This window comes from Corvus hawaiiensis, chromosome 8 (genome assembly GCF_020740725.1).
Source record: "Corvus hawaiiensis isolate bCorHaw1 chromosome 8, bCorHaw1.pri.cur, whole genome shotgun sequence".
Taxonomy (NCBI): domain Eukaryota; kingdom Metazoa; phylum Chordata; class Aves; order Passeriformes; family Corvidae; genus Corvus; species Corvus hawaiiensis.
Window position 1 is genome coordinate 10,639,340 of NC_063220.1, and position 27,214 is coordinate 10,666,553.

The window sequence follows — 27,214 nt, forward strand, 5'->3', positions numbered from 1 at the left end:
TGATCTGCTCAGGGCCATAGAAAAGGGCTTTTTTGGGGCTAGAAGTCTGGGAAGGACGAGTATGAAGTGCCACAAGTGTTCTGAAATACATCCAGAAACAGAAGTTGAGGGTTTTGCTGGAAGCAGCAAAGGTCTGTACTGTAGTGCTATTTGCTGTATGCAAATCCTCTCCTCAGTATGATCCCTGGCTCAGCATGTGTGGGATTTCCATCACTGCCACAAGAAATCAGAGCCAACACATCCAAACTTGCACTTAATATGGTTTCTGGACTGCAGATGTGGGCTGGAGACTTAAAAACTGTGGGACAAAAACCTTTGTGTTTAACTGAACAGGCCAGTTCCTGAGACCAACAGAACGCTGTCTGTGAACGAGATCTACCTCCTGGACTCAGGAGCACAATACAAGTGAGTGGATGAACAGTGCTGAGCTGCCATGTTTTCTTTTCCCCATGACCCCTGCAGGGTCAGCTCACAGTTGCCTTGGCAAGCGAGGCAATGTGGTTTTGAGCAGACAGCAGATCAGGGCTGCTGACAGGCCTTGTTGGGGTTGGGGACAAGATGTCAAAGTACATTTCCCATCTGAGTCCCATCCATCCCTCAGTGTGATGGGAGCTGTGCTTTAGCTGATGGTTTTGGTATAAAGTTGCAGGAACAGGGAGCAGGCCTGACTGCCCTGGCTTAGCCTTGGGCTGCCTACTCAGCAGCCTGCACAGCTGGGTGAGGCACCTACCCTGCCAGGATCTGCCCTGTGGGCAGATTTGACTGATATTGAGGTCAGAACAAGGTGGGGCGAAGAAGCAGGACAGCACTGCCCTGTGGTGCTCTCTTCCTTTTCAGTGAGACTCAGGTCAGGGTTCCTCATCCCAGTGGCCACTTGGGTCTTGGATATGTTTTTTGGAAGGCATTATATCTGAAAGCTCACTCAATGCTGTTTTGACAGTGCCATTCAGTGGCCTCAGTTCCTTTATTGTGGAACTCTTGACTCCCTGGAAAATGAAAGAAGTGATGTTTTTAACCAGTGTAAATAGATGAGAAGTGGCTTGTTCAGGAAGACGCAGGACAAGCCTGGCTGCTCCTTTGAGATGAGCTTTGTCTTTAGAGCTATGCCTTTTTGTTATGTCAGTCAGGAAGAGCTTTGAAAAAGAGCCATACAGACATCCTTTGATAAGATTTTTACAAGGAGATCTTTTTTCCTCCCCCCGATGGCCTAATTAACGATTTCCTTAGTGCCACTATGAAAAGCAGCCCTTTGGATACAATGTAAGCTGGACATCAATGGCACTTACCAGAGCATTGTGACAGGGATGCTTTGCTTGTCCCTGCTGAGAAGTTAAACCGTGAGTTCTTTGTGACCGTGGCCTGTGTGTGCTGGGGAAGAGCACAGGGACAGGAGTGAGCGTTTCAAAGGGAACTCGTTATTTCAAGAGCCATTGTGGTTTTGACAGCAGGCTCAAAATGCTATTTGCAGAAGGAACTTAGAGCCAGTTTTGATCTATTGGATTAACCCCTATCCAAATGCAGGATGATTTCTAGAAATCTTAGCAGAAAACATCCTGAGGATGAAAGGGATACTATCTCCCCTTACACTTCCCTTTCCTGAGCTGGTAGCTGTCATTTGTGCATAAGTGTATGTTTAAAAGCTGTTAATGAATCACCTTCCATACAAATAGCCTAAATTTGGCCTGTTCTCAATGGACAGGTACCAGTTGCTAAACCTCAAATTAGCATCGTTTTTATGAGAAGTTTAGATTCCAATTTGTGAAGAGCTTTGGGATGCTTATGTTTGAAAGATAACAGTTAGAATTGTAAATCATTATTGCTACATCTGGGGCACTGTGTTCAGGAATTTTTGAGATTAGGAGCAGTTACATCATCAGTCTTGTGTAGCACAGAGCAGATGACTTTATCCATTTATGAGCTTGGTTGGTTTGTTGCAGTGTGACTGGGTTTTCTGTGCATTCTCACTTTGATCTTTATTTTTCTCCCATCCCTTTGGTTCCTGCATCTTTGTTTGCCTCTGAAGAGATGGTACAACAGATGTGACCAGGACAATGCATTTTGGCACACCATCAGCCTATGAAAAGGTAAGCTGGCATCACACTGTGGTTTGTGATCTGACCCTTATTATTAGAGATACTTAAATTAGTAATATGCCCTATTGCTATGTAGTCAAAGTTCTCTATCGAGTTACCATTTATTTACCAGTATGTGGCAGCATTTGGATAAAGACTGCAAAGGAGACTGTCATACTTCAGACTTCCAAAATATAAACTGTTATAGAGAATTGACACCTTCCTATCTTAAAATGCACAGTTCTCATCTGCAAAGTGACATGTTTCTTCTAAGAAATAAGAAAATCAGCAAACTGAGGATAAACATTACTGGTTTGTCCAATACAGGAGCCAGGAGGGTGTAATTTAGTGCAAGGCTCAGTGTTTGATGCAAGGCTCCAGTCAGATTGTGCCTAGTGTACCATATGAAAAATCAGTCTCAGACTTACCTGAAAAGGTCTTTGTTGAAAATTCACCAATGTAATTTTGTTTATTTTAAATTGCTTCTTTAACTTTTTATTAGTCTTAACTAAAACTAATTTCATTATTATAGTTCACTTAGCCCAGGAAGTAAAAGTACAGCCACAAAGGACATCAGTCATGTAGATCAGGTGAATGCTGCTGCTAAACCTGCAGTCTGAGTTTGTGATGCTCTCTCTGTAGTTACTGGAGAGGGATCTTCAGAATGATTTAAATGTATTTTACTCATGGTTTGCTTTGGCATTTCCAGCCACAGGAGACCACAAGCAAGTTTTTCCATATCTTTCACAATTTGCTACAAGATGCAGCCTTTCTTTCTCTTCTTGGGAAATACAAAGCTTTTTCTTTCCCTCTTTACTTATGGCACACATTTCTTTGACAGGAATGCTTCACATATGTCCTGAAGGGACATATAGCTGTGAGTGCAGCCATCTTCCCAAATGGAACCAAAGGTGGGTTGGTGAGTTGGAGTGTTTTGACCTCTGAAGAGCCATTAAGTGGTCTGAGAACAATGTTATGATTGACAGGTCTAGGCAGATTAGGCAGATGTTGATGTAACTGTCTGTTTCTGTCACAGCAGTTTGGATTCTGGATTGCTGATGCCTTTTCTCTCAGCATCAACCAGTGCTGAAAATTCTGAGGGGGGAGTCCAAAGGATATTGGAAGTGCTCTGGCTCTAGGGTGATAGTGACTTTCATCACTCAGTGGCACTCTTAACACATCTGTGACCTTTCTGTGCTTGGAGGTTGTCTTTATTCTTTACTAATGGCCCTATCAAAGTGAGAGGTCCCTTTCCAGCTTCATAAAGACTGGCTAATTCTCTTCCAGTTACTGTGGAATCTCTTATATCAGTGGGAAAATACTTGGGGAAAATGACACACAAAGGAGCTGTTTTGATTTTGTGCAGGAGAAGCTGTGACATACATCCACCTCTGGTGAATTTGTTACAGTTATTTTCTCCCTGATCATACCTTATACAAAACCACCTCTTTTTAGAGATTTCTTTAGTTTTCATTCTTGGGTAGGCAAGTTAAAAGCAGCTGCACGGTGCTATGAGAAACCTAAACTGAAACTGAAAGGTGTCTGAACTTGGATACATGGGTGTTCATATGCAGGCAACAGAAATTCTGTGCCCTCTGATTGAAACAATGTGAAATGGGTGGTCATCCAGGCAAGAAGCCTGGCTGATTAGTCCACCAAATACAATTGTCAGCTCTCCTATTTTCAGTTCAGTTAGTGCAGCTCCTTTTACGAAAGGTACTGAATTCTCTGTGGGACCTTTAACCATTAGATTATTTTCTGAAAATGCCAGTGGAACAAGCAGCAGTGCAATGTTTGTTACAGACCGTCTTCTCAAGACCTATGTAATGGAAGAGAGAGGGGCTCTTTAGCTGAGAAAGAGCCTGAATGTCACAATTGTCAAATCTGCCCCATAACTTCTAACCATCCAATGACTTGCTTTCTTTGGTTGGTGGTGGTGGAAACTTTTGATGGGGGTGCTGGTAGGTTTTTTTTGTTTGGTTTTTTTTTTTTGCATGTTTTTCAGGTTTGAACCTTCAGTGTGATTATCAGTGTCTCTGAGGGACCCTGACTTGATTGAATTCTCTCCTTGTCTGTCTACAGGTCACCTTCTAGACTCCTTTGCCCGCTCTGCCCTGTGGGACTGTGGCTTGGACTACCTGCATGGGACAGGACATGGAGTTGGCTCTTTCCTAAATGTACATGAGGGTCCTTGTGGCATTAGCTACAAAACCTTTGCAGACGAGCCCTTGGAGGCTGGAATGATTGTCTCTGATGGTATTTAGCACTGGTGATTCTCTGTGGTCACTGGGGAGGGACCAAGCTCTTAAGGGACCTGCAGATGACAGGAAGGGTTGGATCAAAAGCTCTGGGCCTGCTTCCTCAGCTTGCTGTTTTAGTTGTCATTTAAGCTGTCTAGGTAAAGACCCTCACTTTAGCTTTTCACCTTCCATGAAGCACCTTTGCAGTGGGGTGCTGCAGGACTGCTTCCTGCTCTCTACAGCACAGGCCGCAGAAGAGCTGTGCTGACCAGCTGGCCCTGGCATACTGTGGAAGAACTGGCTGCAGTACAAGGTGGACACCAAGCTTTCAGGAGCTGATCCTGTCTTTGCTATGGGCTATTTGAGGCAGCTGTTAAATCTTTGCATGCCTCATTCTTCCAGTAGTAAATTAACAGCCTGCTGGGGTTTGCTGAGAGATTTACATTCCTTCAGGGCTGCAAAGTCCTCTCAGGAAGTCAGGGGAACAGTCTCTAAAAGAGTGTTTTGAGGAAGGGGTTACCCACCTGCCTTTCATGAAGACATTAATATTTTCAGAGTTTCTGGTATTTGTATATAACACAAGAATTCTGTGCTCTCTCTTGAATTCCAAGGAGCTTCTGAAGCTTGAGGGCTGTCTGTCTTGTTTCTGCTCTCTTTGAGAACTTCTGCTGTCACCTTGCTCGGGGCTTCTGTGCGGGTTTATTTAGTAGCATCAGAAATTTGTTTGCCTCTGTGGTTGCCTGATGTCAAGATTGCTTAGTGACTTCAGTGGACTAAAGACATAGAGGGGAAGTTTGGCCATAGGGAATAAGAACTTGCAGAGTGCAGCAATGTGGCTTATTTAATTACTGTCTGTTTCTGCAGAGCCTGGCTATTACGAAGATGGGTCCTTTGGGATCCGAATAGAAAACGTTGTCCTCGTGATCCCTGCCGAAACCAAGGTGAATAACCTGTTCAGGATGCACCTTTCTCCATGACTTGCTGGTTATAAAACTTAAAGTACTGGAACTTTAGGTGGGACCATGCTGCAGACAGTTAAAGCCTACTCAAGATTCCTGGTCTCCAAACCCCCACACTGGTGAACAGTGGTTCTAAGTTGCCCTTGTTAATGGGGGCACAGGAAACAGCTGCAGAGTTTCCATGGGTTGAAATGTGTGTGTGAGAGTTGTTTTAAATTGTTTTCTGTCTGTGTATTGAAGCATCTTTTCAGCCCCTTGGAGTCATTGCTGTAGAACTGGTTGACCGCAAGTTGGGATTTTCCTTTCTGGTAGAGAGTCCTCAGCAGCAGTAGAAACGAAACTACAGATCTTGACACTATAGTTGCCAGTCTGGCTGGTTATGCTTTTAGAAGTGCCAGACTGAAAATGATCATATAGTCATCAAGCTGAAGTCCTGTATGATTTTTGACCTTTAGAAAGGGACCACTGAAAGAAGTAACTAAGGTTTATATTGAGATTCTTTGCTTGAGGTGTAAGAAAAATGTTACTGCAAGTTGCTACCCTCTCATTTGAATGTTACCTGGGTTGTTCTGTAGTGATGACATAACCAAGGAGTAAGTATGATCCAGGTGGAGCTGTTTCTAAAACCATACAATCCGTTTGTCTTTCTGCTGCAGTACAATTTCAAAAACAGAGGGAGCCTGACTTTTGAACCCTTGACCCTGGTTCCAATCCAGATGAAAATGATTGATGTTAATTTGCTGACAGAAAAGGAGGTAAGTAAAACAGGTTTGCATCGCCTTCTTTACACTAGAACCAGCTTGTTCTGTTCTGTTTGCAAGAACCACTGGCCTTTGTTCCATTTCATAGATCCAGAGAGCAATCCTGAGCACTCTGACTTATTTTTAAGCTTGATCTACTTTGAAGTGAGGGGGTGAACTAAACGAGCTTTTCAGAGGTCCTTCCTATCTAAGTTATATGATGAGGGCAGTGAGGGTCCCACCAATTACGTCGTTTTGGTAGTTCCCTTAATATGATACGTGCTGCTATCATCTCTTTTCCTACTCCTGCCTTAATTTGCTTCTGGCAAATGTCTGTCTTATGATGCTGTTTCCCCAAGGACTATTGTGATGACTGTTCCATCTTGTCTCTATCTGCTTGTGACCAGTCCCATTCAGGCACACCCCATTGTTCAGTACATAGCAACTCTGAGCAGACTTCTCTGACACCTGCTCAGCAGCATTTATTTCCTGAACAGCTTCATACTCTAAGCTTTCTTTTTAAGTCTCCCACTACCTTCTCCATGGCATATTTCATCCTGTTTTTCTACCATACTCCTTATTTTACCTCAGCACATCCTCCTCTTTGGAATGATAACCCTGTTTTGCATTTCTGTTTGCTGAGGAGGGTTGTGGAGGGTACCAAGATCTGCCCTAGGGTTACCTGTTCAGATCAATAGGGCAGCTTCTGCCTCAGGAGTGCATTGTCCAGTTACAATTTTGCAAAGCTGTTTATTAAACTGTGCCAAGGCAGCTATTCAGACTTGCTGGAGGCAGTGATTTGCAGAGACTTTACTTGTCAGCTGAATTGACTCTTGTCTCCTCTGAAAACCCAGGACAAATTGCTTCAGTTCCTACCCTTATCAAATTTACAAGTCACATCCATATAATAGAGATCTGAATCCTCTTCAGGACAGGATTCCAGCGCAGCCTAGCAGCTCAGACCCAAAGAGCACAAGGGCCTACCAATGTTTTTGGCTGTACGTAACTTGTAAGGTCACGAACTCTCTTCTGTGTGTGTGCTGACTGTCCTACCCCTCCCTTTCTCCAGTGTAACTGGGTGAACGAGTACCATCAGAAGTGCAGGGAAGTAGTTGGAGCAGAGCTGGAGAGGCAAGGCCGGCACGAAGCTCTTCAGTGGCTGCTCCGGGAGACGGAGCCTCTGGGCAGAGTTCAGTAGCACCGCTGTTGTCTGCGGTGTGTGGAACATCAGCACGGCTCCGTGTTCCCATCACCTGCGTCTTCTGGACCTTGGCACTACTGGGAGGACATTCTTCAATAAGCATTTGGAAATCAAGAAGGGATTTCATGTAGTGTTTCTTGCCCCACAACACGTGCGGGTAAGGTGGGGCTGAGGAGGGTTACTGTCTGAACAAGTGTTTTGGGGGAGGGATTGAGCATAGAAAACAAAATAAATCAGCACGTTGCCTTTGAAACAGGGGTCTTATTTCAATAATGATTTTAAGAGGCAATACTGGAATATTTTATATTGTCTGGTTTTTCACTGTGAAAACTCAGTATTTTTGCATACTTGGGTTCCAGTTGCTAAGATGTTACCCACACAGCAGGACTGATTACTGAATAAAAGATTCCAATCTGCTGTTTGCTCCATCTGTCTTCTCTTGCAGTCGGTGATGTGTTGGGTTTGGCAGCTTGAAGAAGGACAGGAACCTCATCTTTCCACCTTTACGTGTGCATGCAGCTCAGACAGGGAAGAAATATGTATAGGACTGCCTGATGCCAGGCACTGGGCAGAGGTTATGGAGAGAGCTGGCAGGAGCAGTCGGTTCTGCGTTGTGACAGGTCCTGGAAGGATATGGAGGCACTCGGCCGAGGTTTGTGTGTGCAGAGCGCCCGGGCCAGTACTTCTGTCTATTGTTATGTCTTACTGCGTGCTTGTTCAGCCCATGGCAGTGCAGGATGCGTGGGCAGTATCACGGAATTGCAGCTCTTCCTGGACACAAAGCAATTAGTAAGTTAAAATAAATAAATATGCCCACAATGGACAAAGGCCGAACTCTGCGGTGGGGTCAGTCGGCGCGGCCGGGCCGGGCAGGGCGCAGGGACACCCGGTGGCCGAGCCACGTACTGCGGGCTGAGCGCTTTCCTCGGGCATTGAAGCTTTCACTGCGAGTGTTTGATCGAAACTCAGCTTCAATATCGGATATTAAGAGAACAATCGGGTAACAGCAACTTAAATTCCTGATACTTCAAAGAAATTTTCAGAGCAAGTGGAAATGTTTGTTTATGTAGTTTTCTTTCCCTCTCCCCACAAGAATTTCTGAGGGAAAAACGAACCTCTGTTAAATGGCATGAAATTAGTATTTCTCTTAAGTCCTGGAACTCAGAAGCAGTATCATGCAGTCAAATGAAAAAGGGCTGGGAAGAGGAACAAAGTTCCTCCTAGCTGTTTTTTCCAAGGAGGTGATAAAACAGAAGTGCAGTAAGTGCTTTAAAAGGTCATTTTCACCCCTCAGCCTCTGTAGACAAGTACATGTATTTAAGTATCCAAGTGCTTTCCCACCACCTGCAGGAAGCATCAACTTTCAGCTCAGCTGTGATTGTGGAAACCCAGCTCACACCGTAACCACGCCCAAGTGTCTCATGAGTCTGTGCTGTCCCTTAAAACAGGTCAGGCAAAAGCTTTCTGCTGAAGGAGCCTGTTGCTTCTGTGGGTACAGGATGGAAGGACAATCGATCACAGCTGTGCTGTGTCAAGGCAGGCCTTTCCCAGGAAAATCCGTGTGTGTTCAGTAAGGCTGAGCTCAGGAGCTGGCAGCCCAGCCTCCCCCGGCCCTGTGGAGCTGAAGGAAGGCAGCTGCTCTGCAGGGCAGTGCTGGCAGCTCCAGCAGACCCCTGCTGCTTGCTGCAGGCCGGTGGGGGCAGGGCACTGCTCACCCAGGTGTTCCCAAGAATGGCATCCCGGATCTCCTGGCAAAGACTGAGCCTGGATAGGTCTCTTCAAACGTAAGGACAGGTGCATCCCACAGGAAGGCAGAAGAGGAGGATTTCTACCAAACGGAGGAACACAGAAGCCAGGGATGCTTTTGTCCCTGTAGCCTAAAGACAGTGTGGCTGGCTTGGACACTTTAGTGTGAAGGGGGAGCACAACACCAAAAGCAATTTTTCAGGTTTGAATAGTCTTATTAGACTTTTTCCCCACCTCAGTTCCCTCTTTACAGCCAGATGCCACCTTGGGACCAGTCCCACACCAGTCACAGAAATTCATGGCTGATTCTCATCCCAAAGTCTCCTCCAATGCACAGGACCACAAGTGGGGCAATCCATACTTGTATTTTCCTCTAGGCCCTGGGAGTCTCAGCAGATCCCTCCCAGCATTCACTCCCCAGCTCATCCTTCCATGCCACACAACCCTGTGGGCTTTTGTTGCAGGGAATCTGACACCAGCTCTTGGTCACATCTGGAGATCTTTACCCCTTTCTCAGATTTGGCACCTCAGCAGAGGGCCACGGTGTTTGCAGGGCAGGGCTGCTGACGCATTCCTAACTAAGGCGTTTGTCTCTCTCCCTATTCACTCCTTGAAAACACAGCTACGTTTTGTATCCTGTCCTGTCTGAGCTTTAAGTTTCCAATGGAAATTAAACTTAGATTTTTTTTTTTTCCTTTTTTCAGGCTTTGATTTATTCCATAAGTGCCTGCTTTCTCTGAGTGGTCTCTCCCTTCCCCTCTCCTGGTGGAAGGAAAAATTTAAGAAAGAATGGAGCAAGGAAAAAATTGAATGGAAACCAAATTCCTGCTAGGTTTAGATTTTATTTTTGTATGAACCATGCACAGAAATAGCCACAAAATTATACTCTTCAAGTGAAAAATGTAATTTTATTTGATTTTGAAAAAAAAAAATTCCATAGAGGCTTTTATTGCAGTTGTGGGGGGGCAGGAAGGAAGGAAGGAAGGGGCATTTTCAGTAACAACGTACTTAATGATCTATTTTCAAAACATTTTGTTTTGCAGCACTTTTAACCTAGTGGGCACCTTGGAGCTTTAGATCATGCTGCAAAGCACATTTCTGTGCTGTGAGACAACATCTCTTACAGGAATGCTTGTGGGTTAAGCCCATCCAGTCCCGTCCCTGCACCACCCCAGGAGCTTGGTGGCTGCATCTCACCACCACCATGTGATCCTGTTTCTACCCATGGGACACAACTTCAGCAAATGTGAACCATACTCAAGGCCCATGTGGCCACCCTGCTTTATGTCACCAGAACACTTCCCTGTCTGTCCCCTTCCCAGCTGTTAATGTTTGTGCTAGAAATCTCCAACTACACTATTGCTGCGTTTTGGGGCTCTGGAATTCTTTGTTGCCTTGGACTAAAAATGTTCCAGCAGGAGACAGACCTTATTTGCCAGTGAAGGAAAAGCCGTATCAGCTTCACGGTTCCATCACGAATCATGATGCACACATTGGCAATGTGCCTGTTGGTGTACAAGGCTTTTGAGGCAAATAAACCATTTCTCCTTGAGCAGAAGGATTCATACTCATTCATCACCAGCAACATGTGCTCCTTCCCTCCGTAAGCCAGGTGACTGCTTGGCTTCTCCAATCACCCCTCCTTCCTCAGTCTGTGTGTATTACCTTAAGTGTGCCTGGTAGCAGTAAAGTTCAGTTGTTTTTTAACTTAAATGGCTCATAACTCACCTATAATGGAAACCCCACTATTGTTTGCATGACTATTAAACTGGTTGCTTCCCATAAGAGCTGTTGGAACAAGTTTTGATTTCCAGCATTAGAAAGAAGAAAATTTCTGAGACTATGGTCGCTGAGGGCCTCCTCAGAAAACCCATCAAACCAGCCTGACATGCAGGCTGCACACAGGGGAAATAGTTGCCCAGAAACACTGAAGGGCTGGGGTGTGTTGTGGGGCGTTGGTGCTTGTTCCTGTGTTTCCTTCAGCAGAAGGTGAGAGCCAGGTGGTGGGAGCAGCCAAATATCAAAGCTCTCCTGGGGAGCCGGAGATGCCATCTTTTTTCCTTTGCCGCTTCTCTTCCTCAGGGGTCTCCTTGGGGTGGGGTGAGGCAGAGGACAGCATGGAGCATTTTGGAAGATCCTTGTGGTATGCTGAATAAGGCTCCTTGGTCATTCAGGCAATGGATAAAACCCCCACCTGCTTGTTGTCTGTCACCTGATGCCTGCAGGGGACCTGTCTTTGCTCAACCCCATCTCCTTTTGGCACTCAGCGGGGTGAGTTGGCTGCTGCTGCTAAGGATTGTTGACATTTATTTTTGTTGACTTGTAGCAATTCACACCTTGTTCCTGGAGTCCTCTGGCTTGTTTTTGGAGAAGAAACTGCAGGCCTGGACATCTGGCAATGGTGTCTGAAGATCAGGAGTTAAATAACTTGCATGGTGTCAGTGCCCTCAGCTTGTTTTACATGATTAGGACAAAACTCCCCATGGCTTTGGATGTAATAAGAAAAAAAAATTAAACAAGAGCCTCTGGAGGGTAGAAATATGAACTGTGTTAGTGCTTAATTAAGTTGCCTATTAACAGTTGTGTAGTGGCCTGGAAGAATTTTAATGTACCAATTAAAGCAAGGAGCTATCTCCTCAGCTTTCCACCACCTCTGGGGACACTGTCAAGAGCGGGGAGCTTGCAGATCAAGTGTTGTTTATTTTGTTGCTTCCAGCTTGTTAAAAATCGTTCTAAATTTGGGAAGTGGTGGATGCCCATGGATGTGTTTGCTTCCACAAGGCAGTGGAGTGATGTCTGTCTGATGGGGATTCACAGGGTAAGGAAGCAGGGCTGTAATGCTGTCTGACCCCATAAACCCCCTCCTGTTTCTTGGGGTTCCTCTGTGTTGCTGCAGGAGGAGGAAGGGGCTGGTGGCCTCAGGGCAGCTCCATGCTGACAGTGGAGTGTGCTGGTTTGGCACATCCAACCTGGACATCCGGGTGTGCCAAGTTACCCTGCCTATTCCCTGGCTGTCCCATCACCCTGTCACACTGCCTTTCAGGAGTTTCCCCCTGATTTAAGCCACAGGGATGGGAGCTCCCCCTCCAGATGCGCCTTGTGTGAGGTGGTCAGAGAGTGTGGCTGCTCTGATGTCTAAGATCCCTCTGATTTACAGCCAGAAGGTATTTAAGGTTATTTTAGTCCCAGCAGACATCAGCCTAAGACATATCAACAGACAGTGAGAAATACCTTTTTTAAAAATTTAATTTAAATTGCTTCTATTTTACTGGCCTGAGGACTTGTGAAGGTTGCGAGGGAATTGGTTCATCAAGGCTGCCCACTGCCACCGGCTGTCGGAGAGCAGTGTTGCCCTGTCCCCATGAGACACCAAGTGCACAGCAACCTCCATGCTCAGATGGCATTTGAATTAAAAAAAATCCATTTCCATCCATTTTTCATGTCCCTGCCGATGGATGGCTCGCTCTGGTGCCTGCTGGCAGGGCGGGGTTTGCCCACAGAGCCTGAAGGTGGGTGGCCTCCCGTGTGCGTGCTTGGCTGTGAGCCCTTTCTTGCAGCACTCAGAGCCTGTGACTGCCATGCACAAAGCTGCATTGGGCTGATCCTGTTTAGAAACCAGGCTGGGGCCAGCATGTTGTAAACGTCTCCCACAGCAGAGCATTACCCATCTGAAGGGTGTCTACTGTGTGCCTTTGGTATCCCCCTGTCACCCAGCGTCGTGTCAGGCTCCCCTGGCTGGGCATCTCTGGAGCTGGAGGAAGCCCCCACTCGCTGCAGCCTGTCCCTCTGTGCATCCTCTCTCCTGCACACATGCTGCTCTCTCCTCTGTGGGAACAGACAGTGTCCTTTGCTTCCATCTGCTTTTGGAACACATCTTCCAAATAAACACTACCACATTCCTCTTGAGGTCTGAATACAAAATGAGCTGGGGAATTTCAGACAAAGGTAGCATTAGTTTGGAGCACCATGGTCTTCCAGGAGGGGATTTAAGGAGCTTAGAGTGGTTGTGAGAATATCTCTGCTTCAAATCCAAACAGGCAGCTCTGTAAGTGCAAAGTTGAGGAATGTGTCCTGTTCTCCTTGTGTTCTATTAATATTTAGGGCTGGGCTTCAATTATTCATTCCTTCAGGGTGTGCTTTTATCATCTCAGTGCTACAGAATTAGCTTGTGCACTGTCTCTGGGCACTCAGAAAAGACCTCTTCATAATATTTGTGAAATTTCGTATGTGAGAGGCCTTTTGCAAGCAAAATGTATGCCATGCCGTTAGTCAGAAAAAGCAAATCTTCCCCATCCTCACTCAGGGCTTCTTTAAGCCCACACAGAGCTCAGCTTCAGTAGATACACAGGAGCTGGCCTTGGCTGGGGATGGGCTAATCCAGCACTTCTTGGTTAGAGATTATTTCTTTTTTTACACCAGAACAAGGATATATGTAATGATATTAGATACACTGGAGCAGTTCCATACACACACATGACCCTTGGCACAGGCAGCTCGTTTGTCTGAGCTGAGGACAAATTGAAGTGTGCTGTAATTAAATACTCCAAATTGTTGACATCTGTGCTGTAAATACCTGACTTGTTAACAGCCCATCTTCCTGCTGGGGCACAAAGACCTGACAGTCAGTGTGCTCAAGTGAGGATGCTCAGATCACATGTTTCTGAGTGCAGCTTGATCATGGAAGTGTCTGGGAAGAATTCTGCCTTATTTGCACAGTATTTGGGCAAGAATAGTTTTACTTCATTAAGTAAAGCCAACCATGAAATTAGCATTCCCTTTCTCCCTTCAGGAGGCTGAGTGCCTATGGGAATTAAACACTGCAGCAATTTCAGAGTTGGTCAAAACAAGGGACAAACAGAAAATCTTTCTTTTTCTCTGCCTTTTGAAAACATTTTTTAGGGTTATTCTGTTCTGGGATGAGATGATAAGACCATGAAAAATTTTGCTTACAAAAAACCATGGAAAAATTATTGAGCTGAAAGAGTCACATCCATTAAACATTTTAATTTTTATTATTATAAAGAAGTTTTATAAATATTGGCTGTTCTAACTAAACTGAAAAGACTGGATTAGTTTTTAAAGCAAAAGAAAAAACATTAGCTAGAGATTTTCCATTTAGAACTTGTTGGAACAAGGTACTCTGACATTTTTTAAAACAGTGTTAAAATATTTTTTGACATAAACCTGATGAAACCTGGCCCTGAACTCCTGTGCGGGCTGAATTTTGAAGAACTTGAACTTTTCAGGTAAGAAACACAAAAGCATTAAAAAAAGCCCCTGACGTAAAACATTTTGCTGAAAAACTGCTGCTGTGATTGCACTGCTGCTGAGAAAGAGGAGTAGGAGCTGAGAGACATCCAAATGTGGTTTCATGTTGATGCCATGAAGATTTTTTGCCTTTTCTTTTATACCCCTGTTATACCTTTTTACAGCTTCTGCATTCTTAGTGCTTTTTGCCTACATTCTTGAACTTGTTTGTTCAGCTAGGAGACTAAACATTTTAGAAGCTTTGGAGGTAGAGGATAGCGTGCCCCAGACCCCAAGGTCCTCTCCAGAACACATTCTGTAAACTGAGATAGAACCATCCAGGGGAAGGCTCTTTGGGGAGGGGGGCTCATTCAAGCCTCTCATTGTGGAATTTTTGATAGCTATGCTAATTAGTAAGGCCTATAATGTTATACCAGATCTTCTGGGGGTGGGCATTGCAGGGTGCATTTCGGTGCATTCAACCTGGACGTAGTGCACCTAAGGGTCCTTAAAATAAATACCAAGGTAAAATTCCTTTTTCCCTTCTAACCATGTTTGATTCTTGATTTTAAGATCAGGAAAAGGCATCAATGTGGGAAACACAAAAAGGTGGAAGAGCTCTTAGGTGTGAGAAAAAAAGCAGGACCATCTCTGTCTCAACTTGGTATGTGAGACTGATAACAGAATAAAATAATAAAAAGGCTCCTGGAACGCCTGTCCGGGCTCCCCGTCCCGAAAACGCCGACAGTTTCATCCTATCAAACGGGGCTCAGCCCTTGTGTTTGCATGAGGTACAGCTTACCAGGTGAGCAGCTGGCTGCATCATGCTTGTGGCCAGCAGCTGTTTGGGCATCCCTGCTGATGCTGAGACCTGCTGTGGAGTCTGTGGGCAGCCAGCACAGACCCGTGAGCAAACTGCATCCCACCTACACTGCCCACAGCTGAGCTATGGCAGCACACGTTTTGTCTAACCTCTTGCCCAGATTATGGCAAGTCAGTTTAAAAGGGCTCCCCACCTGGGCCAGAGGCAGCAGGTGCTGTTACTGTCTCTGGGTTTCTCACACGGGAATAAGGCCAAATGTTTCTGCTTGGCAATGCAAATAACGCTGGGCATTGATGCTTCTGCATTTCCCTTGCTGAAGGCCATGGGTCCCTGCACAGCTGGTGGTGCAGGGGATGGGATGGAGATGTCTCATGCAGTTTGCCTTGCTTCTGCTGCAGAGTGGAGGTGACAGGAAGCAGGTGTCTGGGCCATTGCTTACAAGATAGCCCCTCTTCACAAGTGCACAGTTTAAAGAAAAGTGCACTGGTTTTATTGTTACCACAGGAGCAAAGTTGGATGTTTCCATAACACCATGAGGGGTGAACTTGTTTTTGCCCCACAATAAGCAGCAAGTCAGGAATGCAAGCCTCTTCCTGGGCAGGAACCAACAGGTAAGACTGTGGCTGTTTTGGGGCAACCAGCCCCTTATGTAGCTGGACTGAGATATAACATCTCCTGCATAAAGCTCCTCTGAAAGCATTGTGATAATGTGAGCAACCTGATGGAGAGATACCCAGCTTCCTTGCCTTTCCTCACAGGGTCTTTCCACCAAAAGCTTTCAAACCCATTTTATATTAAAGGTTCTGCATAGCTACAAGGAGGCTCAGTGGGACTCAATTTTCCTTTGTGAAATATCAGTAGAGACAGGTTTTTTTGCATGCTCTCTCTTGCTCCTGCAGCAGTGGCTATAATTTCTTATCAGCTCTGGATTCTGCAAGCAGCCCCAGCTGAGCACCAGGGAGGTGCCAGCATTAAAGAGGGGACAGTGTGGGCCCTGACAACGGGATGGAGAGCAGGAATAACTGGGAGTAAAAGCTGACAATGATAAATTAATGTTGCTGTTAAGTATCATCTCTCAGTAAAAATAAACCTTGAATCCTACCAGGCATAGCTGTAAAATTGCATGGATCTTGCTTTAATCACCAGCTGAACACCCTGTGCTCTCTGCTGCTGTCTTGGGGAGGATGGCACAGTGCCTGTCTGTCTTGTTTAACAAAAAGTGGAGATAATGTGAATTCAACACTCTAGGAAGGGGTGTTGGCACTGTCCAATTTTGGGCTGTCCCCAGGGAACAGCCTTGTTCTGAGCATTCCCAGTTGTATCAACGTGGCCTGCTATGTCCTGCCACTCCTATTCTGGGATGGAAGACAAGCTCCAGGGCAGGGCTCACCCATCCTCCCCTGCCTGAGTTCTTCCTCCTGAGCTGTGCAAGCCATCTTAAGAACAGCTGGGACACCCATCTTTTCCTTGAGCCTGAAAATGTGAAATTTATCTTGCAACATGTGCAAGATCTAGATAAATGGGAAAGCTCCTGAAAAAGTAGGAGGCTTTTCTGCAAGAGAAAAGCACAAATACTAGGACAGAGGAGGCTGTCTAGAAGGTGTTCCAGATCCCTTTATCCAGTTCTCTGTGTGCAGAGGGACATCACTCAATCACAGCTCAGATAGTCCTTGTAGGGTGAAATATCAGGGACACAATTAGACTTGCAGCAGGAGAAAAGAGTTCCCAATGTGGGGTGGAAAAACTGTAAAAATTCAGAAAAGTTCCAGCTGCTGAATCAAGAGGAGACGAGACCAGATAAGCAGCACAGCCACAACCTACCTGGTAATGACCCTGAGTAGAGCAGGTTCCCATTACCTTTACAAAACAAAGCAAGGGAGTGTTCTCCTGCTACAGCCAAGCACTTAAAAGTGCATTTCATAAACATAGAATTTTTAATACAAGCCATCCCACCATTAATAACAATCTGCCAGCATTACAAATTGCATGGCATATACATGGTTTTGCCAGTTTTGAAACATCAGCTAATTTAGTTTTAATCTACTGTAGAGCTAGGAATAGTCCCTGTAAGGATGACACTGTTTTGCATTCAGTGTGTTTATTGAGATGAGAAAACCAACAAGCATTAATTTAAAGTGATTAATTCAGTAACATGCAAATGTGAAGGCTGTGTGGAAGCAACAAATCACGTGCTGCAGAACCAGAGTTCGGTTCCTTGGTTCCTCTGGGTTCACCACCCCAGGGCAAACCTCCTGCACACAGGGAGAGAGAACAAAGTCTGAAGGAAAAGTGCTGATACCAAGGGGGGGATCCAGGATGGGGTTTGGGTTGGCACTCAGCTACCTGGGTGGCAGAAACCCATCGAGGAGGGTGCTGGGCAGCGAGCTGGACATAAGCCTGGCCACTGTGGTCCAGAGACTTCGTGCACAAGAGGCCTGAAACAAATCCTACCCAAAGAGAGCGTGAGGGGTCTCCTTGTAGGAGGAAAGCAGTGTGACCCTGCTGTGTATATCACATATTGAACATGGCTCTCAGCTACCTGTGACATTTTCACAGGACTTGACAGTACCAAAGTGCTCTTAAAAGACAGGAAACAGCCCAGGGAGAGGAGCCCTCATAATTTGCTGGAGAATGATCCAGGGACCTATGTGAGCTCTGCCCTGGTGAATGGGGCAGCAGCAGATTCAAGCCCAGCACAAATTGTTCTCAGTTACCTCTTGTTCCTCAGGCTCAGGATGACTTTTGGGAAGATGACAGCCATAAGTCTCCTCCATCCCACTGGGGAGCCCCCCCACCCTGGCTGCAATAAAGAAACCACTGTAGTGATTCACCCTCCACTTCTGAGGACCAAGCCTTGGCTTGGTCTGTAACACACACGTTCCATCCAGCTGGCAAAGACAAACCGGATCATTAGGAAAATAAAAACAGCGAATGTATAGACAAACATGAAAAAATGACCCTGGGATGCATACACATTTTATGCATTTGCTGGGATAAAACCTTGAGTCTATAATATTAAATCAGAATGTCAAAGAGATAGCTCATGCTAATTTAATTAAAGGCAGCATCCTGGCACACATGGGTAAGGAGCTGAATTAATATTGTGCACCACCCACTAATTTTGCCTGCCACGGCTGTGCTTAGTCTGGGTTGTCCTGATGTGCTCTTGGCTTTGTTTTTTCAGGACAGGATGAGTATATCCCTGCACATACAGAATCTACCAAAATCAGGCAGGGTCAAATTTAACACTTTTAAGTCCCGAAGCTCACAAAATCTGTGTTAATTGCACCTCTAGGCACCTGAGCACTACTTTATCCACCTGTGCAAGAGAAACTGGGGTGCTTGCCTGCCTTCACTTCCTTTTGGGGGAAAAAGAGAGAGGTTTCTCAATGAAGCCTGAAGTAAAGTGCTGTGAACTGCCACCCCCTGTCCCTTTCCCTAAATATGAAACAGGATTGAACTCTTCTGGAAAACAAATCAACATGTTAATAGAGTTTGAGACATCATAAAGGTACCATAAACCTTCAGCTTCACATTTCACATGTCTATATCCTAATTTGCTTTGAGCATATTTTCTTCCTTCATGTGTGTGGGAAAATCATCCTTCAAGAGCCACAGTAGGGCATGATTTTGGAAAGTTTGACCTTTACTTAGGTGCTAAAATGGGGCTTCATTAGCTGGCTGGCAGGGCCAGGGGGAGGTGATGTCTGCCATTTGGGTGGAGAGACACATCCAGCCACTGCTCTCCTCCCTTTCAGCCCTGTCCTCCCACTCCTGGCAGTTAAAAATTACAGGCGTGGATGTCTCTGTTATTTATACAGCAGACACATCTTAAATCCTCATGTCCTTATATGCTGGATCTTGGCAAAAGCTAGATGACTCTTTAGGAAATTGTCTCTGGGTGCAACTCAAACCTCAGCCAAGCTAATGGGAAAGTTTTGGTGGATCTCAAAGAGATATGGATCAAATGGATTCTTGTCCCAGGGTTGGATCCAGAAAAGAGCTTATGGCTTCTTTATGCAATACTCTGCAATGTGCTGAACTTGCAGAATGTGTTGAAGTCCCTCAAAGTTTCTTGGTAGCTCCAAAGCTGCCAGAGAGCTTCAGAAATGCCAGGTCCTCACTGCTTCTTTGGAGGGGTACTGCTTGTGAAACAAACCTGTTTTTCTTTCCCAGCCTGGGTTGTGAAAAGAGACAACAGGCAATTAAAACATTGTTGGGTAAAAACTGGTGTCAATCCATAACACTGATTTCACATTTAGATCTTCAAATCTTGCAAGGAGCTTGTTGAATGCTTTTGCCATCTGCAAATCAGGCAAAGAGCTTGAGTCCGTTGTGGATGGAGCTACTTGGGGCTGAACCTGTGGCCTAATTTGAGCCCATCAGAATCAGAGGCAGTGTGTTTGTCAGTTCCCTTTAGTGGGGCCCAGGCACTCCTCCAAAGTGCTTGGTGGTTAAGGATGCCAGGAAAGTGGAGTTTCATTAGTACCTTAAAGAAGTGAGGGCTTTGGTGGATCGATGTTTGTCCCTGCTGGGTCCCTCATGGACACACTTAGGCGGCTCTCTGCCAGCACCCACGCGTGCACACAACCTCACCTTCACAGGTGGTCACAAACAGCTGCTCACACACACAGAGTCTGTGCATGAACCAGAGACAGAGAGGAGAGAGTGGTTCTCTGCATGCAATTCCAAGGCGTTTAACAGCAACACACCCAAAGGGAACAGAGGCAAGAAAGAACAACTCGAAAGCTTGCGCCCCTTTTATCCCAAAAACTCCCAAAGGCAGGCAGAGCATCCAAAACCAATAGTCTGAGGGCTAGGGGGCAGAGGCAAGGTTGAATGGCATAACAGGGGCCAATGGGAAAAGGGATGGGAGGGGGAGAGGGCCAGTGACCAGCAGAATCTAGACAAAGGGAGAACTTTCTAGCACAGTGTTGTAAGGAGAGACCACTTTTAAGGCAACTTGAGGGGTGTAAAGTGGACTCAGCCACCGCAACATCACCTGTGAGAATTGTGGAGGGAAGCGCATCTCTGAGGGTGTGAGGCTTGCCTGGCTGGGGAATAAGATTGTCATTATAAGCTGGACTGGGAGCAGTTTCGATGAGAAGAAAGTAAAATAGGAATGAATTGCAGTATAAAGTTTCCTCTTAGTGCTCTTTTTCCAGGCAGAGGAAGCACTAAGCATGAGTGCACTGCTAGACTGCAGTAATACCTTCTGCTGATAAGTGATAGGAAGAGCAAAGCATTCTCAGGATGGCACCTGTAACTCCTCAGTGTTAGGCTAAAAATGGCTTAGGGATGTGTAAGTGCCTTTGCAAAGAGAACTGCTTGTGTGCACAGATGTCTGCGTTCTGCAGCAGACTTGGTCACGAGGTCGGTTCTGCCCATTAGCTGTGAACATGCTGAAAAGAGTTATCATGGTGCAAAGTATCTGGTCCCACATGAGGGGCTAAGACTGAGCTCTTAGGCAGCCCAGGTGCCAGCGAGAATGGGGAGTCATTGCCACCATCAGGGGTATTAAGATGGGACCTTTCTGGAGCGTGTCACTGCTGGAACACAGCAGCTCCGCTTGTGTGGTCTGTAGAGGAGATGCTTCAGAGTTTTCTGAGCTGCCATCCTCCCTGGTTTGTAGAACACCTTGCTGCTGCCTTATAGCACTGGCAGAAAGCTGACACACTGCCCCTAGAAAAGGTGCAGCTGCAAACATCTGTATTCAGCAACCACGGGGACTTTTATCCTTCCATTCGTTAAAGCTGATCTCCTCAGATGATGAACACCTTCTTACAAGAGTTGGAAAAAGATAATATGCCAAACCAGGAATGAAATCTGAAATACTTGGGACTTGGATTTGCACTTAGTTCTGCTTCCCACTAAAGGGTGTGAATGAAGCAACTTAATAACTTACTTGTCTGAGGAGTATGTAATGTCAGACCCCCAGAGGAGTTGGAAGGACTCCTCTCACCCCTCGAAATTTCCTGCTGGCTACCAGGTATTCTTTTATCATCACACTTTAAAGTGAAAACACTCTACATTATTCTCTATGAACTGTATTGCAGTACACGACTTGGGAATGACCTGAATAGGAAGGTCTGACAGATGGCTTTTTCTAAAGTCTCTTCAGGGAAAAAAAGCAGACATGACCCTCTGCTAAATTATACCTGTGTTAAAGTAGTGCATTGCCACTGCTGTTGACAGCTTTGCAGCTGGCTAAATGAGTGTGAAAGAAGGATTGGGACCAGCATCAAATTATTTTCCACTTAGCAGAATTGCTGTGGTCTCTGCTAAGCCCAGAGAAGTTTAGAAAAACCTCTTTGGTTCTGACCTCCTTTCCCCAGGTTTGACAGGTCATTAGAGATGGTGAATCATCCATATCTTCAATACAGTGATTTGGGGCACTTTGAATGTAAATAGTGTTCTAAATAAGATTTCATTATTTTGGACTACATTAGTGGGAATGTGCTGTAGATGATTTGTGAAAAAATTATTTGAAGACAATTTGTTGGGTACGAGCTGCAGAACTCATGAAAATCGCTGTTGGTCCATTCTCTGCCCACTGCACTAAGATAATCCATCCCTTCCCTGTTCTGCCTTTTCTTCCTGTGTGGGAATTTGGGATTTGTGTCTGTGTCCCTGTTGAGGTGAGGACTTACAGATTCATTTCTTTAAGGCTGGGGAGGAATAGTATTTCCCATTCATTAAAGTTCAGATTATTTGTCAGCCTGAAAACCTGAGTGCAGGCAGTGCCTTGTTTTGTGTTTGGGTTGTGACCTGCTGGTCTCCTCCCTCCTCTGAGGTGGAGGACAGGATGCTGTGGGGCCACCCTGTCACCTGCACTACTGTAGGAGCAAGCAATCCTATGGCCCTGGACAGGGGGGTTATCAGCACTGTCCTGGCGCTTTGCTGCCTGCCCCCATGGGCTGTGCACCACCATGGGATCAGATCCCATGCAGCCACAGAGAAAAACCCCATCCTAAACTCATAGAATCATCAAATTGTCTAGGTTGGAGAAGACCTCCAAGATTGTTGAGTCCAACCATTAACCCATCACTGCCAAGACCACCGCTAAACCATGTCCCTAATCACCACATCTACACTTCTTTCAAACACCTCCAGGGATGGTGACTGCACCACTTCCCTGGGCTCCTATTCCAATGCCTGACCACCTTTTCAGTGGAGAAATTTTTCCTAATATCGAATCTAAAACTTGCCTGGTGCAACCTGAAGCTGTTTCCTCTCATTCTGTCACCTGTTACTTGGGAGAAGAGGCTGATCCTCACGTCTGGCTACACCCTCCTTTCAGGGAGCTGTAGAGACCAACAAACTCTCCCCTGAGCCTCCTTTTCTCCAGGCTAAGCACCCCCATCTCCCTCAGCTGCTCCTTATGATGCGTTTTCTAGACCCCTCACCAGCTTCACTGTCCTCTGGACACACTCCAGCGCCTCAGTGTTCTCCTAGCACTGAAAACAAGCACAGACCCGAAGGTACAACACTGAATCCAGTGTCGCTGCGCGGGGCCGGCGGTGCAAGGGCAGCCCGGGCAGGGTGCGAGGTACCCAGGGCTGTCGGGAGCCAGCGCATCCCGGGCTGGCGGGGCAGCTCTCGGCTGGGAAAGAGCAGGGGCATCCCCAGCTCCGCTCCTCTCCGCTCCGGCCGCCGCCGCTTGCCATCGGCAGAGGGACCCCTCGGACCGGCCATGGGCCCGCAGCGCGGCTCGCCGGGAGCCGCCGGCCGGGCACGCATCACCCGCGCCCGGCAGCACCGAGCCACCGCGGGAAAGACCTGCGGGCCAGCGAAAAACGGGTGAGGGGGAACGGAAGCAGCGAATAACCAAGTTTTCCCAGTCACCTGCTGTTTGTTCAGCAGTTTTTGTTGACAAAGTATTTGAAATTATGAAGGTAGAAGTGTCTTGGTAAAACTAAGGCCTGTTTCTGCCAAACTTGTTCTGTAATAGTCTTATTCATGATTTTGTGGGCTCTAAGACAAAAATAGGAAGAGATTATGGGTTTAGGTGGATGCAAGGTGCAGGTCTCTTTGCTTGGAGAACATTTGCCTCTGCTATGCCGGTGCCTCAGCGAGTGTCATCCCTGTCTCCATTCTCTCCCTCCAAAAAAAAAAAGGAAGAAATGTCCCATCGATGTCCTGGGAGTAATAGTAATAATAGAGTCATAGAATCATTAGGGCTGGAAAAGCTTTCTAAGATCATCAAGTCCAACCATTATCCTAAATTAGCAATAGGAAAAAAAGCAGAGCAATCAAAGGGCATCTGCTGCGTCCTAAGAAACTGCTGGGCTTCACTATGCTAAAAGCTGCAATTATTAATGTAACAGATAATGGGGTTGATTTGAAACCCTTAGTGAAGTCAGCCGTAGCATTTCTTTTCACCCCATCAAGGCTAAAGTATGAGTTATGGACTTGCAGAGAACAGTTTTCCTTAGAGGGAGTGCAGCTCCTGGTTTTGAAGGAGAGCACAAACTCCCCAGCTCCAGCTCGCTCTGAGAATGGCCCTTTGGAGAGGAGTTTGCAGTGCAGCCTAGGGCCACGTGCTCAGGCTTCTCCAAGAGCTCCCTGGGTACCCCTATGAATTCTGCATCTGAAAATGCCTCAGAAAGTTTTTGCCTTTCCACTGTCCTTCAGAAACTGGCAATTGGAGGGGGAAGAATTTTAAGTGCATTGATCAAGATGCAAACACTTTTTCAGTTTGTCGCTCTTTCTTTTTGTGAAGGATTTCCTTTCTTTCATAATTACAGGCTGCAGTGTTGTAGGTGTGCCTCAGAAATGCTGAATACAGGTAGACAGACCTGAAGCCTGAAGCTTTACACCCAGCTGAAGTAGAAGGACAGGTCCCTGCCCTGGCTGCTTGAGTCATCTGTATTCATCTGTGCTACAATAATCCTTCCTGCAAAGCCAGCCATGTGCCTTCGCTACAGCTGCGTGACTAATCCTTAAGTAATCGTTTATTTGGGGAATGTCACCTCTGGGTGTACAATTTATTGGTCCATAACAGTACATTTTGAAGGGAGCAGGTTGAAATAATCTAATTAGCATTTCCTGAAGGGGGATAGGACCCCTTCCCCTTTTCTCCTTGTCCCCAGTAGAGTACAAGGAGTACATGGTGTGCGTGTGAAGAGATGGGAATCTGAGTTTCAAGGAGATGAGTGGTGTCTGAAGGCTGATTGCAGTGTGAAGGACAGACTTGGGAGGAAACACAGGGAAACACAATGTGGGAAAGGCTGCTTTGCCTGGCTGCTGGAGCTGTCAGCTGCACAGCAGTGGAGTCCCAGAGAGCTTTTTGAATATGTGATGGGAGCCATAACACTGTGCCTTGCTGTAGGATGCTCTGTGGCTCGAGAACAACTGGGCTTCTGTGTCTGAGACCACATCACGGCCATGCTGTGCTGCATGAGTTGTACGCAGCACAAACGTTTCTAGTACTGCTGGAATGTCAGGGTTATGACACTGCAGATGGAGAATTCTCTAGTGCTGGTCCGTCAAGAACTTTGGTGGGCTGGAGGAGTGTAGGTGGGTCTGGATGTGTCTCTCCTGTTATAAGCTGATATGTTGGGAAGGTCACAGCACAGCCAGCTAGTCTTTAAGGGCGCTAGGAAGACTGGCAGCTAGGAAGGATGCTGTACCTGGAGCCAAATCCCATCGCATCAACCACCATGGAGTGGAGAATTTGCCTTCTCAAAGGCTGGATCCTGAACATAATGCTTCAGATTTCATGTACTGCTTAACACCAGAGGAAAGAACATTTTCAGTCTGAATTCCTCTTGTTTTTTCACTTCATGTCTTTTTTCTCCTCTTACAAGACAACTCAGGAACTCATCAGCTTGAAGAGCACGGTGCCGGCAGTCCCTGGGGCTTGTTCCTTTCTCTGACCTGCATCCCAAGACGTGATTTGAGTTGCTGATAGAACTCAGGGAAAATCCAGCCCAGTGCAGGACTGGTTGCTATGATATTTTGTAGATCACCATATCAGCAGCTCTTGGTGCTAGAGTAACCTACATTCTGCTTTGTGTCTGATTAAAGCCTTTTTGACAGGAACTCTATGTGTTTGACATGAATATGGATGACTTGGGCTTCACAAACCAGACAAATCTCTATTTACCCAGTGGTGGTAAAGTATAACTCCTGTGGGACAGCTTTGGGATCCTTATGCCTTTTAAGGGATGAGTTAAAAATAAAGCTATTATTTATTCATCTGTTGCTTCCTTTGGCAATAAAATTCATCACTTATATTTTGGCATAGTGGGGAAGAATTTCTAGGTGAGGATTTGATTTGAGGAAAGGCTTCTAAAAAACCTGATTCCCACAAAACAAGGAGTGGGCTGTTTTTCCCCCTCTCGTGTAAGATAAGGAGATTAAAACTAGGCATTTCCAGACAAGGCTAAAAGTATGTTCCTGTCCTGCTCACTGAAATTTGGAGATGGTCAATGGGTCATTGGTCAGTTGTCCCAGGGGCATTATATGTAAGACAACTTTGCTGACTTTCAATCAACCTCCTTAACACTGCCGCAGTGAAGGAAAAAATAGCTGGTTCAAATGAGGACCAAAATCTGGATGCCTGGCTCCAAGAGGACTTTTAAGGCAATGCAAATGTTTCTTAAGGCTATTTTTTTGCATTCTAGTTCAAACTGCTGTCTAATCCTGTCTAGCATCTGGTGCTTCAGAGAAAGGAAGGGAAGAATGAAATGAAACCTCCCTGTAGACTCAGAGCATTCAACTAAACTGCAGTTTTTCTTGTCTTAAAACAAGATTAGCAATCATTTAAAGGGCAATTGATAGAAGAAGAGTGCGGGTCTGTGGTCTTTTCCATGAAATTATCAATATGTCCCTAGGCATGAAATCTTAATTTTCAGCGCCTGCCATTAAAAAACAGCTCAGTGGGGTCACCACGAGGTCGCTGACATTACGTGCACTGGTTACTATTCCCAGCTGATGCTATTACCTATTTTGACTTTGCCCTTTGGCTTGCCTTTGGCACTTGAACTGTACTAACCACTGGCGATATGAATCAGTGCGCAGGACTGACAGTCACAGCCACTCGGGCAAGCTGGAGATGTGCCGAATAATTAATCAGAGCTACTAATGAGGCTGCATAATGCTAGGGGCTTGAAGGAACTTTCTTGCAATGTGGTTGTGTCACAGTTACTCGAGAAGAAGAGGAGAAACATGATGGTTGTTACAGCAGAGAGAAAATCCAACTAGAATATTTTAAGTCAAGTGATGAGCTGCTATGGTGTTGTTTAGATTTTCTTGCCACATGGCTTATGATGTTCATTATTTATGATAGTACTGTGGGAGCTACAGTGGTATGAAGAGAAGAGCAGAATGATTTTTAGAAGAAGTAAAAGGTTTTAGTTGTAACAGAAGCCATTGCCTCTATATAAACCCACTTTTTTTTCATTGTTTTCACATAGGTGTCCACATCTGCAGAGTGATAGTGGAAAATTGCAAGCAGATCATCTGCTTTTTTTGGCTAGAAGAATTCCTCACTATAGCATTTGAAAGCTATCGGTTTATCTCCTCCATGAATTTCTATGTATTAAAACATCAATTATCAGCTGGAACTTGTGGCAGCCTGTTGACTACCAGGTCCACTAGGGAAAATGCTGCTTCTGCACTTCAGATTTACCGGGAGAGTGGAAAGAAAGGACATGCAGGGCTCACATGCAGCACTGGGAACAAATTGTCACAGTCCTCACTAACCTTCGCCACTGGAATCTGCTGTCCATTTTGTGGAGGGCAAACATGGTCAGGTCTTGCTATGGCAAACTAACCCTGAGCACATCTTTCCTCATCAGGCCAGCCAGCTAATCCCTGCCTGTCCTTAGTTTTGTGCAATCTTGCTGTAGGTCATGGCCAGGGAAGGAGGAGAGCGCAGGAAGCTTGTCCTTTTCTGCCCTGTGCTGTAACAAGTATTTTCAGCCTCTTGGTCTCTCTCCCCATGCAGAAATAAAGGGGAGGGGGAAAATCTGATTTGATAGAGGTTACTTGAAGAGTTTGCCAGGTAGAAGCCTGCGGGACAGAAGGCACACTTCACCAGTTCTCTGCAGGAACTTCTCATCACATTTTGAGTATTTCTGGAAACCTTTTCCTCTTTCCCCATCTTTCTAAATGCTGAAGTTGGAATTTCTCAGTCCCCCTTTAAAAAAACTTGGACAATCATGTGTGCTATATGGTCTC

General features: G+C 45.8%; 1 protein-coding gene across 4 annotated transcripts in view; it reads left to right on the forward strand.

The window, feature by feature from the left end:
- XPNPEP1 (X-prolyl aminopeptidase 1) overlaps positions 1-7,629 on the forward strand; it is a 31,570-nt gene extending 23,941 nt beyond the window's left edge. For all 4 annotated transcript variants that reach the window (XM_048311539.1, XM_048311537.1, XM_048311538.1 and 1 more), the window contains 7 exons: positions 334-405; positions 2,024-2,084; positions 2,914-2,983; positions 4,155-4,328; positions 5,177-5,253; positions 5,928-6,026; positions 7,081-7,629. In XM_048311539.1, the coding sequence (XP_048167496.1) occupies positions 334-405; positions 2,024-2,084; positions 2,914-2,983; positions 4,155-4,328; positions 5,177-5,253; positions 5,928-6,026; positions 7,081-7,209 (682 nt within the window). In that variant the 3' untranslated portion in view covers positions 7,210-7,629. The remainder of the gene's footprint in view (positions 1-333; positions 406-2,023; positions 2,085-2,913; positions 2,984-4,154; positions 4,329-5,176; positions 5,254-5,927; positions 6,027-7,080) is intronic.
- Positions 7,630-27,214: the final 19,585 nt, after the last annotated feature.